General features: G+C 44.7%; 1 protein-coding gene across 1 annotated transcript; it reads right to left on the minus strand.

The window, feature by feature from the left end:
* Nucleotides 1-42: 42 nt before the first annotated feature.
* LOC135523897 (ADP-ribosylation factor-binding protein GGA3-like) lies at nucleotides 43-9,079 on the minus strand. The gene is made up of 17 exons (XM_064950905.1): nucleotides 9,028-9,079; nucleotides 8,328-8,412; nucleotides 8,002-8,077; nucleotides 7,810-7,908; nucleotides 7,581-7,704; nucleotides 7,374-7,477; nucleotides 6,913-6,993; nucleotides 6,587-6,724; nucleotides 6,275-6,356; nucleotides 6,046-6,165; nucleotides 5,568-5,804; nucleotides 5,276-5,337; nucleotides 4,863-5,125; nucleotides 3,017-3,315; nucleotides 2,706-2,875; nucleotides 1,974-2,084; nucleotides 43-1,637 (listed from the first exon to the last, which is right to left on the minus strand). The coding sequence occupies exons 1-17, from the start codon at nucleotides 9,065-9,067 to the stop codon at nucleotides 1,527-1,529; spliced, it is 2,202 nt and encodes a 733-aa protein (XP_064806977.1). The 5' UTR covers nucleotides 9,068-9,079; the 3' UTR covers nucleotides 43-1,526.
* Between the last annotated feature and the right edge of the window lie 4,164 nt (nucleotides 9,080-13,243).

The raw sequence follows: 13,243 nt of genomic DNA on the forward strand, positions 1-13,243 counted from the left end.
GCATATGAACATGCCACATACAGAATGTGGCAATTCTTTAAAATGAAGACTTTAATTTTTCATGCGGTGAAACAGCTGTTTGAAAATACATTTACAGTGCATACTTCTGTTCAATCTCATTAAAGAACCACACATTAATGCACATGAATTAATTTGCCAGTCTCTGAAATGGATGATAAATACAGCAACAATTTATATTGAAGTTTGGAAGAGTCCTCTCATTGTAACATTGGTACTGATAACAGAAAATGGCTTCAGAACGCAGACAGACTGAATACAGACATAGATAGTCAGACACTCCTGTTACATACAAGTACATTGCAAGGGACACCCATTAACCCTATTTTGAGTGACTGATTCATGTCATATTGTACCACTGCAGGCAAAGCACCTTCACCCATGCTCTGTTTGATTGGGGATACAAGGTTTACAACGTCGCAGATAGAAATGTAATGTCTGACAAACTTCCCTATTCAAACTACTTTGTTCTACTCAATACAGGTCTATCTGAAAGTGCTGTGGTATTTCACCCTCCTGGATAAGCCCCAGGATTCTACAAACTAATATTAAATTGCTACCAAGCCATTCAAAGTCAAGTATGCAGGGAAGAGTTCAGTATGCAAGGAAGAATTCAGCAGTAAACTGATCTCAAAACAGTAGACAGAGCTTGCTTTGCTAACAACATCTCTGGAAACCAATACTTTCATGACAAGCACCTAAAAACAAATAAATACTTACGGATTCACAGTCACACACCTTGGCAGGCCCCCACCTCCCATAACTGAAACATGTCAAAATAGCACTAATAGAAATATATAGGTAGAAATAGAAAAATCCGACCTGACCAGATAAATAGCGCTCTGCTCCCAAAAATACAAATAATTCAATTGAATATATTCACAAAGTTCTTCTCAACAACATTATGCTAGTGTTCAGCATTTAGCTATCTGTACTGTCATTTATCTGCACCGTTATTTTCTACTGAGGTATTGTATTGGAATAAAGTGAAAGGGGGCAGGTGGAAAAGATACATGTATGCTACTAGTCTAGGGCTTCTTTCCCATTAACTGTGACAAATCGGAAGATTGTCCCTGTCCAATTACTGGTAGTTCATTGTAACATTCTTGTGTAACTGCCCGATATATATCATGTGATAGCTTCCACTCTTATCACATGCTAGGCTGGCTCTTATTGACCGTTGAAAGTTACATTTCCAAGTGTATATGGCTGCTCTAAAACCAAACATTGTAAGTCTGTACGGCATTTCTAAAGTGCAACAACTCTGTACCAATTCCATTCAGAGAAGATTGGGCTTGAAGTCAAATTTTGTTTTAAAATGACACCAAACAGAAGAACAATGTAACAAATGGCACAATGATAATAGCGCTTAATAACTTACTAGTATATGAAACGTTCACAAATACATTGATTCTCCCCCAAATTGTCTTTGTAGTGTCAACTGAGCTCAAGCTGTCCCCACCATGTGTTACTGTATTGTCCTTGGCACCATTTTGCGTTTAGGGGGGCTATAGAGCCCCCCATATCTCCGCTGGGGGGAACTGGTCCACCTCCCCAGTCTCTGTGCACTGCTGCTCTCCCAGTGTGAACGTCAGCTTGTATCTCATCCGGACCTTCTCCTGCGAGAGAGACACACACACAGGAGTTAGCATGCCAGCTTAGCCTGCAGGTTAGCATTGTAGCATCCTTTCTATTTCAAACTAGAGCACACAAATGATCTAGGGGATATGAGACATGGGTTGGTTATGTCAGGAATCAAAAAGACCAAGTAACAAGTAAAGGATGGATTAATGGATCCTGAATCTTAGCAGGGATCACACAGACAAAATGTATGCACTCACTGTACCATAACATCTACTAAGTGGAATATATTATTACATTATAATAACCACATTTTCAACTCATGCAAATATCAGATGAATAACTCTCATTGACTACACTAGGAGGACTCTCACCATCAGTGGGTTGGCCAGAAGCATGACTTGAGTGATGGCGGCGGGGGGAAAGATGGGGTTAAAGGGCGCCAGGTCAGTTCCCGAGGGCGGTTGTAGTCTCACCTTCATCGACTGGCAAGGGGGAAGGAATAAACAGGGAGGTGGTGGTGGGGGGGGGGGGGGGGTTATCAGTGACAGTTTGAAGACAGACTTTGATTTATATATATATATATATTTATTAACTCACAAATATTATAGTTTGAGCAAACTTCACTGCCTGTCTAAAGCAGTACCTCACTGAACATCTCACTTGTGAGGATTCAAGTATGCTAAAATAATGATGCTCATGAGTTCTTTTCCTCAACTACAGCAGGGTTGCCCAACTGGCAGCATTGGTTATAATTGGCCCCCCAGGTTGAGCAAACTTTTTTCTCTCCATTGTTGGGACATAAAATACTGTCAAAACACCAGGAAATCAGCTCCAAGTGATTTTAATGTTGGGGATCTGTTGCTAAGTATTCCCACACATATGTGGTCATATAAAAATGTAAGCAAGGTTTTAAATTCTGATATCTTCTTGCAGTCTACAATTGATCTGTAATTATGTTCTGGCTCCAACCATCCACTCAAGAAAAATAATTAGCCCACGGCTGAATCTAGTTGATTATTCCTGTACTACAGTGTAAGTACAGACCACAGTGGAATTGAATAGGTTGTAACAGTGCGAGTGTCCACTGTCCAAGTCAGCCTTACTTTGGGTACAGAAGCCTGTAGGACTATGTTCCTGACGGGAAGAGGTGCCGTGTTCAGCATGGACACCACCATCACCAGCACGTCCGGCCGGCCCGGCGGACAGTCGGTGGCAAAGTGCAGGAGAACGCGGACCCCGTCTTTATCATAGGCCGTCACAGGACACAGCTTGCCTTACACATCACAGAATGGCAGAGAGAAGAAGAAAATACTCAGTATCTGCACTTCCAGCCACTGTACTGAGCCATCTATGTTGACCAAACTACTATACCCAGAAACCCCTGAAGGCAGGCTAAGGTCTTCCTGGGACTCACTTGGCTTGATGACTTCCAGGGGCACGTGGACGTTACTTAGGGAGATCTCAGGGAACTTGGCTGGGCTGGCCTGCCCCAGCGGGAGAATCAGGATGGGGGACAGGGAGCGGAGAAGGGGGCTGTCATCAGCCTGGGTCTTAGGGGACAAGGTAGGGGCTGCAGCAGCAGCAGCAGCCGGTAGGATACCCAGAGGAAGAGGGCTGGATCTGGAGGCGGGGATCCCAATTCTCGGGGAGGTAGTGGCACCCATAGCCTCACCCATACCAAACAGGTCGCCAGTGTTGATCACACCAGACATGCTATAGTAGATGATGACAGATGGATGTACATTAAAACTGTACTCTCTACCGCCCATCCCTACTGCATACACTCAAAATAACAGATCAAGCAATAATATAACGGCTCAAAAAAATAAAGGGAACACTTAAACAACACAATGTAACTCCAAGTCAATCACACTTCTGTGAAATCAAACTGTCCACTTAGGAAGTAACACTGATTGACAATACATTTCACATGCTGTTGTGCAAATGGAATAGACAACAGGTGGAAATTATAGGCAATTAGCAAGACACCCCCAATAAAGGAGTGGTTCTGCAGGTGCTGACCACAGAGCACTTCTCAGTTCCTATGCTTCCTGGCTGATGTTTTGGTCACTTTTGAATGCTGGCGGTGCTTTCACTCTAGTGGTAGCATGAGACGGAGTCTACAACCCACACAAGTGGCTCAGGTAGTGCAGCTCATCCAGGATGGCACATCAATGCGAGCTGTGGCAAGAAGGTTTGCTGTGTCTGTCAGCGTAGTGTCCAGAGCATGGAAGCGCTACCAGGAGACAGACCAGTACATCAGGAGACGTGGAGGCCGTAGGAGCGACACAACCCAGCAGCAGGACCACTACCTCCACCTTTGTGCAAGGAGCAGGAGGAGCACTACCAGAGCCCTGCAAAATGACCTCCAGCAGGCCACAAATGTGCATGTGACGCCGTGGAGAACGTTCTGCTGCCTGCAACATCCTCCAGCATGACAGGTTTGGCGGTGGGTCAGTCATGGTGTGGGGTGGCATTTCTTTGGGGGGCCCTCTATGTGCTTGCCAGAGGTAGCCTGACTGCCATTAGGTACCGAGATGAGATCCTCAGACCACTTGTGAGACCGTATGCTGGTGCGGTTGGCCCTGGGTTCCTCCTAATGCAAGACAATGCTAGACCTCATGTGGCTGGAGTGTGTCAGCAGTTCTTGCAAGAGGAAGGCATTGATGCTATGGACTGGCCCGCCCGTTCCCCAGACCTGAATCCAATTGAGCACATCTGGGACATCATGTCTCGCTCCATCCACCAGACTGTCCAGGAGTTGGCGGATGCTTTAGTCCAGGTCTGGGAGAAGATCCCTCAGGAGACCATTCGCCACCTCATCAGGAGCATGCCCAGGCATTGTAGGGAGGTCATACAGGCACGTGGAGGCCACACACACTACTGAGCCTCATTTTGAATTGTTTTAAGGACATTACATTAAAGTTGGATCAGCCTGTAGTGTGGTTTTCCACTTTAATTTTGAGTGTGACTCCAAATCCAGACCTCCATGGGTTCCATTGATAATTTGTGTGTGATTTTGTTGTCAGCACATTCAACTATGCAAAGAGAAAGGTATTTAATAAGAATATTTCATTAATTCAGATCTAGGATGTGTTATTTTAGTGTTCCCTTTACTTTTTTGAGCAGTGTAGTTGGTGGCATTCAAATGTTACTTCAGTATCCACTTTCAAGCCTCACAGTTACATGGTGTGCTACATGCTATCTAGCATCTAGCCTTCACAGGAACATAAAGTATGATTGGTAGTGGAGATAAGCACCTCTTGGGGCTGCCCAGATCCAACATGGCCAGGTCCTGCAGACTGTGGTTCAGGGAGGAGGAGACTGCCTGGGCAGCAGCACTGGGGTAGGGTAAGGAGGCTGCCACTGAGGATTGTGGGTAACTGACAGGGGCGGCTGTCTTAGAAACAGGCTCTGTTGTAGAAGTTCCTAACTGGTCCAAACTGGCAGCTGTCGTAGAAGCTGCAGAGAATACAGTAGCTGGGAGGGCGCTGCCAAACAGGTCCAGAACTGGGTTGGGAGCCTGGAAGAGAAAGGGTTTAATATCACATTAAACAATGTGTGTCATGCTAATATTGTTAAGATCAATATTTCAAGGAAGGATAAATATTTCTACTTGATAAATGCTTCTGAAAGTATTGACTGGTTAGGACACTTGAAAATGGCCATTTACCTGCAAAAATGTCGTCAACAGATTATTCAAGTCGTCTTTTGCAGGAACTGGGTCATTAAGTCCTGAAACAAACAAACAGTCCATATATCAGTCAATTTATTCTCCTGTTCTATCAAGAAAACCCACATTTGCCAGAAGAAGAAAAGACTTTGGAAAAATATGTGGGGATTTGGTGAGTCTACTATGTGAATTCAATGTCAAAAACATGAATCACAAAGACACACAGAAGACTAATGCTTTCTTAACAGATCCAAGACATAAAGGTGCTGATACAGGATGTGCTGTGCTGTACCTAGAGAGAGGAGCTCTTCGTCCAGTAGAGACAGTGCGGCAGAGGGTTTGCTGGGGCTGGAGTCCTCCATGACAGGGCAGGCCTGAAGATCCTGGAGGGGTGCAGACCCGTACAGTAGGTCAGCTGGGATGAGGTCTGGGTGCTGGGCTAGAGGAGGATGCTCAGGTGGGGAGGGGCTCTGGAGGTCCAGACCAGCCAGGTCTATCAGGATCTCAGACTGGTTGCTGTCTTTGGTACCTGGCCAGGGAAGGAAAGAGATTGATTGAGTTTCACTTATTTGCTGCTGCTATCATGATTTGTGAAGTTCACAAGATGAGGGTGAAACAGTCCAAGATGGTAAATACAATAAGACACCAATGTGTTCTCAGTTGAAGGGGGGCTTATACTTTTGTAAAGAATCCCCAGACCTGGGCCTCAGAAAGGAAAAGGTGGACAATCCCTGGTAGAAGATAAAATCTGTGAACCCTCATGTTCTTACATTGTGTAGTAGTTGATGGTCCAAGTGTCTCCATCTCTCCATTGACAGTCTGTCCCTCCACAATCCTCTTATAGGAGTTGATGACGCGGGACAGGTCATCGCTGGCCTGCAATATGTCACCTGGGGGTCACGAGAGGTCAAAGGTCCAAATGAAGTCTCATCCAACCAATCAATATGACCAATGGGAGGGATTTGACTATTTCGGCCAATAAGATGGCAGGTTGGTTACCTAAGCTGCTATCATTGTCCTCTGTCTCTGTGGCCAGCTTGAACACAGTCCCCCTCAACTTGTCACAGTCACCGTAAAGCTCCTGAAATAAAAAAGCAACACCAATAATAATATTATGTGATGACATCACATTTAATATATGCTTCCAAAGTGTATTAACAACAAAAGACAGATTTTTGCAGGCAAACTTTCATTGTCTTGGAAGCGATTTCATTTTATTTTCCACGAAGTTAATCTATAAAAAGTGTCCATCAATTTTTTGGAGGGGGAAAGAGTCTACAATAGTGATAGGGAAGTAAGACGTGGACCAACTTTGATAAGCTCCTTGTCGCCATCTGTTGATTGGTCCCTGCTGAAGTGGCTGAGCATCTCGTTGAGCAGTTTAACACTGTTGTTGACCTCCTCCAGAGTGTCGCTGCGCTTCGATGCTCTCTGCAGCCTCACCTCATCCTGAAACACAGCACACGCCTGCCTTAAACCCACTGGGACACAGTGACTGACAGAGGGCCGGATTCAATCACTTGTCGTCATTATGGTCGTCGTCAACGTCATTATGATGCTTGTGTAGCAACTCTGTTGACACAACTACTGCCTCGATCACTGGATGCATGTCCGTATGATGATGCATGTAGGCTAACCTCTTTGACCATGTTTTTGATGAGGCGGTTGGCCTCCTGTAGATCCTCAGGCTTTTTGCTCTTCAGAAGCTCAGCCAGCCGCTACAGAGAGAAAGGATAACAATAAGTCAGAGTCTCTAGTACTCTAGTCTGTTTCCCACAGTAGGGTCCAGTCACAGCAGCTAAGCCCTGGGCTTGAGAAGACATCTTTTGATCATAGACCAACGTGAAGCTCTGAAAAGAAAACACGCCAGGACCAATGAGAAAGAGGATGAGACAGTCAGGAGGGTTTTCATAGTGTAATTGTTATTGTCATGACGTAGCCATAATCTATCTAGCCTATGCTATTTGCATCCCAAAGGCAGAATTCAAACATATATTTTTGAAAGATAACACAATTAAAAACATTCTTCACAATGTAAATTCATAGCGTCCGTATACAAAGATCTTCCATCAAACATCATAAGAAGGAAACAGCTCACCTTGCTCTTCTCCTCGTTCTCAAACACAGGATTCTTGGGCCAGGAGGGGGGCGACAGCATCAGTGTCTTATCCAGAGGAACCTCGGGGTCAACTGTGACAATACCTGAAAAAAGGCAACAGTTAAAAGTGCCATGGCGACTTTACACTATAGGCTAAATACCAATGAAAACCTGAAATAGGGTAATTTTTAAATGTTGAAATACTACCTTGTTTCTTCAGCATTTGATAAGCTTCACTGATCTTAGCCTCATCGGGTAGAGAGAGCGTCCAGCTGAAGAGCATATCTACCACTCTCTTCTTCACCACCTCCGACACTCTGTCACCGAGATACTGGAACAGGAACAGGGTTCAGCTGGATGGATTCCATTTTAACAAAGCAACAAATGACATACAGAACTATGGGATTAAGGACCAATACAACAGTTATCTACTTACTTTAGGTGACACCACTTTGATGAGTTCATTTAGAAACCTAAATTTCCCAACTTCGTTGTGAAACCTTTTCCCGCAGTTCTTCATGCAAGCCTCTAAAACCTGCAACAGTGAGAAGTCAATGTTAAAGCTCCAGGAATTATATGCCTAGTGATAAATTACAAATACTCAATGTAAGAGTGGGATGTTACGCACCATCAAAGCCTGTATCGCCTCCCATTCTTGTGGGGACTGGATTTTATGGGCTAACAATCTCACAGCAATCTGTGGGCTGAAATTAAAATCATATAATATCAGAACAAATCTCAAACGATTCAAAGATTCAACAGTTACAAATTAGCCTAATTTGAGATGTTGCAGTTGACAACAATAAAAAGTTGAAATCATTACATCTTCGGAAAACCCTATGGATTACAATGAGATTACTACCGTAATACTGCAGAAATGAGTTCAGCTTCTGAAATATAATCCAGGGGAACTGCAGTAACGTTACTTGAAGCACACAGAAAAAACATCCATACCCTTCCAATTCCTTATTGATTTGGTCACAGAATCCTATAATATACTCCCAGTCTTCCTGCCTGTTGGATGGGTTGGTGGCCTTGTCTGCAAGGGGGAAGGATCACATGAATATATATCCCTGACTGCGTTTTCATAGGCTCCTTTATAAAAAAACTGCTCATGGCTGACACCTGAATGTGATAAAAGCCAAACATGTCATGTATTACTGCACATGTGTCTTGATGCAAGCACTGCAAGATCTAGTCGAATGCCGGCAGCCCTTGCAGGAAATTAGGTAGCTAGGTAGGCAGTTAGCTAGTCACAGAGTTGTGTAGCCAGCTGGAGGTTAATTTGTAAACAACTACAGTAGTTACAGTAGTTGCTAAGCTATCTAGCTAGTAAACGAACTCCTAAAATCTTGACAACTAGCAAAAAATAGAAGCATAGTTAGCTAGCTACCTAACAAGAGTCAATAAAAGGTCGTGAACATGAACTGTTGTTGCCAAAATAGCTAGCTAACGTTAGCTCATTGCAAGAAACCTCTCATGCCCCAAACATTGACTCAAAAACACGATAAATGAAAATAGCCATTGTTGACATTTGTATAAAATGTGCATTCCAGCTGGCACTGGTGATGTGGTTGTGAATGGCCAAATTGTTGAACATTAAAACGATTCATAAAGAATTACATATAATTTAATTTCCAAGCATGTAACTCACTGAGCCACGACTCCAGCGACTCCCCTTCCGCATCCGCCATATTCACTGCAGATACACCAATGGGCGTATTCGATTATGCTGAACCACGGGGCACCGGTCGTGAACGGGAAAACGCGGCGAGGGAGGAGCGCAATCTCAAATCGAACAGTAATCTGCTGTGATCGGTCATGTTGTCTACATCACGATGAATACATCTCTTTTCCCTACAATATGTTTGAATTTTCAAAGAGTTTTCATTTTTAAGGCAGATAAAATGTTTTTATCGAAAGCAATCACTTCTCCATGTGAAAACAGAATCCTTATTTAACCAGGCAAGTCAGTTAAGCACAAATTCTTATTTTTAATCACGGCCTATTGTGGGTTAGCTGCCTGTTCAGGGGCAAAACGACAGATTTGTACCTTGTCAGCTCGGGGGTTTGAACTTGCAACCTTCCGATTGCTAGTCCAACGCTCTAACCACTAGGCTACCCTGCCTCCCCATCATTACCCCACGTGCTTAATAATGTCACTTTTGTGTGGGACCCATTCAGCTGGCGTTTTGAAAGGAGCACCTGGCTCAAACCCAGGAGGCAGCCAATGTTATGATCATTTGTCGGTACAGATGGTTTGTTTAGCCTTCATAGCAGGTTAGGATAATTATCGTAGCGTGTTAGGAAAATGTACATCGCAGTTTCGGCGAATTAATGTAGCAGGTTAATAGAACAAAAGTAGCGGATTAGGATAATTAACGTACAAATTAGGAGAACTAACGATGCAGGTTATGTGAATTAACCTAGCAGACTAGGAGAATAAAATGGTATTTGTCACATGCGCTGAATACAAACAGCTTCTACCCCCAAGCCATAAGACTCATGAACATCTAGTCAAATGGCTACCCAGACTATTTGCATTGCGCCCCCGTTGTCATCTATGCATAGTCACTAATAACTCTACCTACTTGTACATACTATCTCAACTAACCCGTGCCCCTGCACATTGACTCTGTACCAGCAACCCCCTGTATATATTGTTATTTTTCACTGCTGCTCTTTAATTACTTGTTACTTTTATCTCTTATTCTTACCCATATTTTTTGGGAAATGCACTGTTGGGTAGGAGCTCCTAAGTAAGCAATTCACTGTAAGGTCTACCTACACCTGTTGTATTCAGCGCATGTGAGTAATGAAATTTGATTTGAAGACCTTACTGTGAAATGCTTACATTTGAGCCCGTAGCCCTTAAACAACAATGCAGTTTTAAAAAAGTAAGTAGGAAAATGCAACTTGTCAGGATGCTCTCGATGGTGCAGCTGTAGAACCTTAATACACTGCTCAAAAAAATAAAGGGAACACTAAAATAACACATCCTAGATCTGAATGAATGAAATATTCTTATTAAATACTTTTTTCTTTACATTGTTGAATGTGCTGACAACAAAATCACACAAATTATCAAAGGAAATCAAATTTATCAACCCATGGAGGTCTGGATTTGGAGTCACACTCAAAATTAAAATGGAAAACCACACTACAGGTTGATCCAAGATTGATGTAATGTCCTTAAAACAAGTCAAAATGAGGCTCAGTAGTGTGTGTGGCCTCCACGTGCCTGTATGACCTCCCTACAACCCCTGGGCATGCTCCTGATGAGGTGGTGAATGGTCTCCTGAGGGATCTCCTCCCAGACCTGGACTAAAGCATCCACCAACTCATGTACAGTCTGTGGTGCAACGTGGCGTTGGTGGATGGAGCGAGACATGATGTCCCAGATGTGCTCAATTGGACTCAGGTCTGGGGAACGGGCGGTCCAGTCCATAGCATCAATGCCTTCCTCTTGCAGGAACTGCTGACACACTCCAGCCACATGAGGTCTAGCATTGTCTTGCATTAGGAGGAACCCAGGGCCAACCGCACCAGCATATGGTCTCACAAGGGGTCTGAGGATCTCATCTCGGTACCTAATGGCAGTCAGGCTACCTCTGGCGAGCACATGGAGGGGTGTGCGGCCCCCCAAAGAAATGCCACCCCACACCATGACTGACCCACCGCCAAACCGGTCATGCTGGAGGATGTTGCAGGCAGCAGAACGTTCTCTATGTCGTCTCCAGACTGTCACATGTGCTCAGTGTGAACCTGCTTTCATCTGTGAAGAGCACAGGGCGCCAGTGGCGAATTTTCCAATCTTGGTGTTCTCTGGCAAATGCCAAACGTCCTGCACGGTGTTGGGCTGTAAGCACAACCCCCACCTGTGGACGTTGGGCCCTCATACCACCCTCATGGAGTCTGTTTCTGACCGTTTCAGCAGACACATGCACATTTGTTGCCTGCTGGAGGTCATTTTGCAGGGCTCTGGCAGTGCTCCTCTGGCTCCTCCTTACACAAAGGCGGAGGTAGCATTCCTGCTGCTGGGTTGTTGCCCTCCTATGGCCTCCTCCACGTCTCCTGATGTACTGGCCTGTCTCCTGGTAGCGCCTCCATGCTCTGGACACTACGCTGACAGACACAGCAAACCTTCTTGCCACAGCTCGCATTGATGTGCCATCCTGGATGAGCTGCACTACCTGAGCCACTTGTGTGGTTTGTAGACTCCGTCTCATGCTACCACTAGAGTGAAAGCACCACCAGCATTCAAAAGTGACCAAAACATCAGCCAGGAAGCATAGGAACTGAGAAGTGGTCTGTGGTCAGCACCTGCAGAACCACTCCTTTATTGGGGGTGTCTTGCTAATTGCCTATAATTTCCACCTGTTGTCTATTCCATTTGCACAACAGCATGTGAAATGTATTGTCAATCAGTGTTACTTCCTAAGTGGACAGTTTGATTTCACAGAAGTGTGATTGACTTGGGAGTTACATTGTGTTGTTTAAGTGTTCCCTTTATTTTTTTGAACAGTGTAGTATCTGAGGTCCCATGCCAAATCTTTTCAGCCTCCTGAGGGGGAATAAGCATTGTCATTGCCCTCTTCACAACTGTCTTGGTGTTTTTGAACCATGATAGGTCCTTAGCGATGTGGAGACTAAGGAACTTGAAGCTCTCGATCCACACCCCTACAACCTAGTCGATGTGAATGGGGGTTTGCTCAGCCCTCCTTTTCTTGTAGTCCACGATCAGCTCTTTTGTCTTGTTTACATTGAGAGAGAGGTTGTTGTCCTGTCACCACACTGCCAGGTCTCTGACCTCCTCTCTATAGGCTGTCTCGTCGTCGTCTGTGATCAGGCCTACCTACCACTGTTGTGTAGTCAGCAAACTTAATAATGGTGTTGGAGTCGTGCGTGGCCACGCAGTTGTGGGTGAACAGGGAGTACAAGAAGAGACTAAGCACGCACTCCAGAGGGGCCCCAGTGTTGAGGGTCAGTGTGGCAAATGTGTTGTTGCCTACCCTCACCACCTGGGGGCGACCTGTCAGGAAGTCCAGGATCCAGTTGCAGAGGGAGTTGTTCAGTCCCAGGGTCCTTAGCTTAGCGATGAGCTTGGAGGGCACTATGGTGTTGAACGCTGAGCTGTAGTCTCACATAGGTGTTCCTTTTGTCCAGGTGGGAAAGGGCAGTGTGGAGTGCAATAGAGATTGCGCCATCTGTGGATCTGTTGGGGCGGATATGTGAATTGAAGTGGCTGCCTCCTGGGCGTGAGCCATGTGCCCTGTTCAAAGCCCTGTTCAAATTTTTTTCACATGCAAAAGTGATTGCTTTTGAGATTGATCTACCATCCCAATGAAAATTAGATAGAAAATTCTAACATTTATTTTATTGAAAAACATGGATGATGCACCATTCTGCCTTGTTGACAAAATGACAGAGCGGCACAGATTACTATTCTATTTGAGAAGGCGGCTGCACTCCTCCCTCTCCGCTTTTGCCTGCTGACGTCACGGCCATAGACCGGTGCACAAGATAATGACTGTATATGAGGGAGAAACCAAAGATCTGCGGCGACACCACGTGACCAAAATGACATGTCTTTGGACCAAATTTCTCACGCTTTCAACCACTGGGCTGTAGAAAGAATGACGATAAATCGTTGAAGGTATTCTGTTAATCTGGTTTGGACGCCTGAGTAGGCATAGTTAGCAGCGGGTGAAAAGTGATTGTACTTTTCTGGCCAATGACAAAGTTGTCTCAATACAAAAGTAAGGTAGGTTAAGCACATGGAGTAATACGTAGGATTCTGTGTTTTCACATGCAAAAGGGATTCCTTTTGATAAAAACGCTTTATCTGCATTGCCATGTTTCTGAACGAT

The sequence above is a fragment of the Oncorhynchus masou genome, chromosome 4 (genome assembly GCF_036934945.1).
Source record: "Oncorhynchus masou masou isolate Uvic2021 chromosome 4, UVic_Omas_1.1, whole genome shotgun sequence".
NCBI classification, from domain to species: domain Eukaryota; kingdom Metazoa; phylum Chordata; class Actinopteri; order Salmoniformes; family Salmonidae; genus Oncorhynchus; species Oncorhynchus masou.

Excerpts from the sequence above, each read along its gene's own strand:
- LOC135523897 (XM_064950905.1), bottom strand. The coding sequence starts at position 9,067 with ATGGCGGATGCGGAAGGGGAGTCGCTGGAGTCGTGGCTCA. Across the intron at positions 8,413-9,027 it reads GTCGCTGGAGTCGTGGCTCA|ACAAGGCCACCAACCCATCC; the intron begins GTGAGTTACATG and ends TCCCCCTTGCAG. Across the intron at positions 7,478-7,580 it reads TCAAATGCTGAAGAAACAAG|GTATTGTCACAGTTGACCCC; the intron begins GTAGTATTTCAA and ends GCCTTTTTTCAG.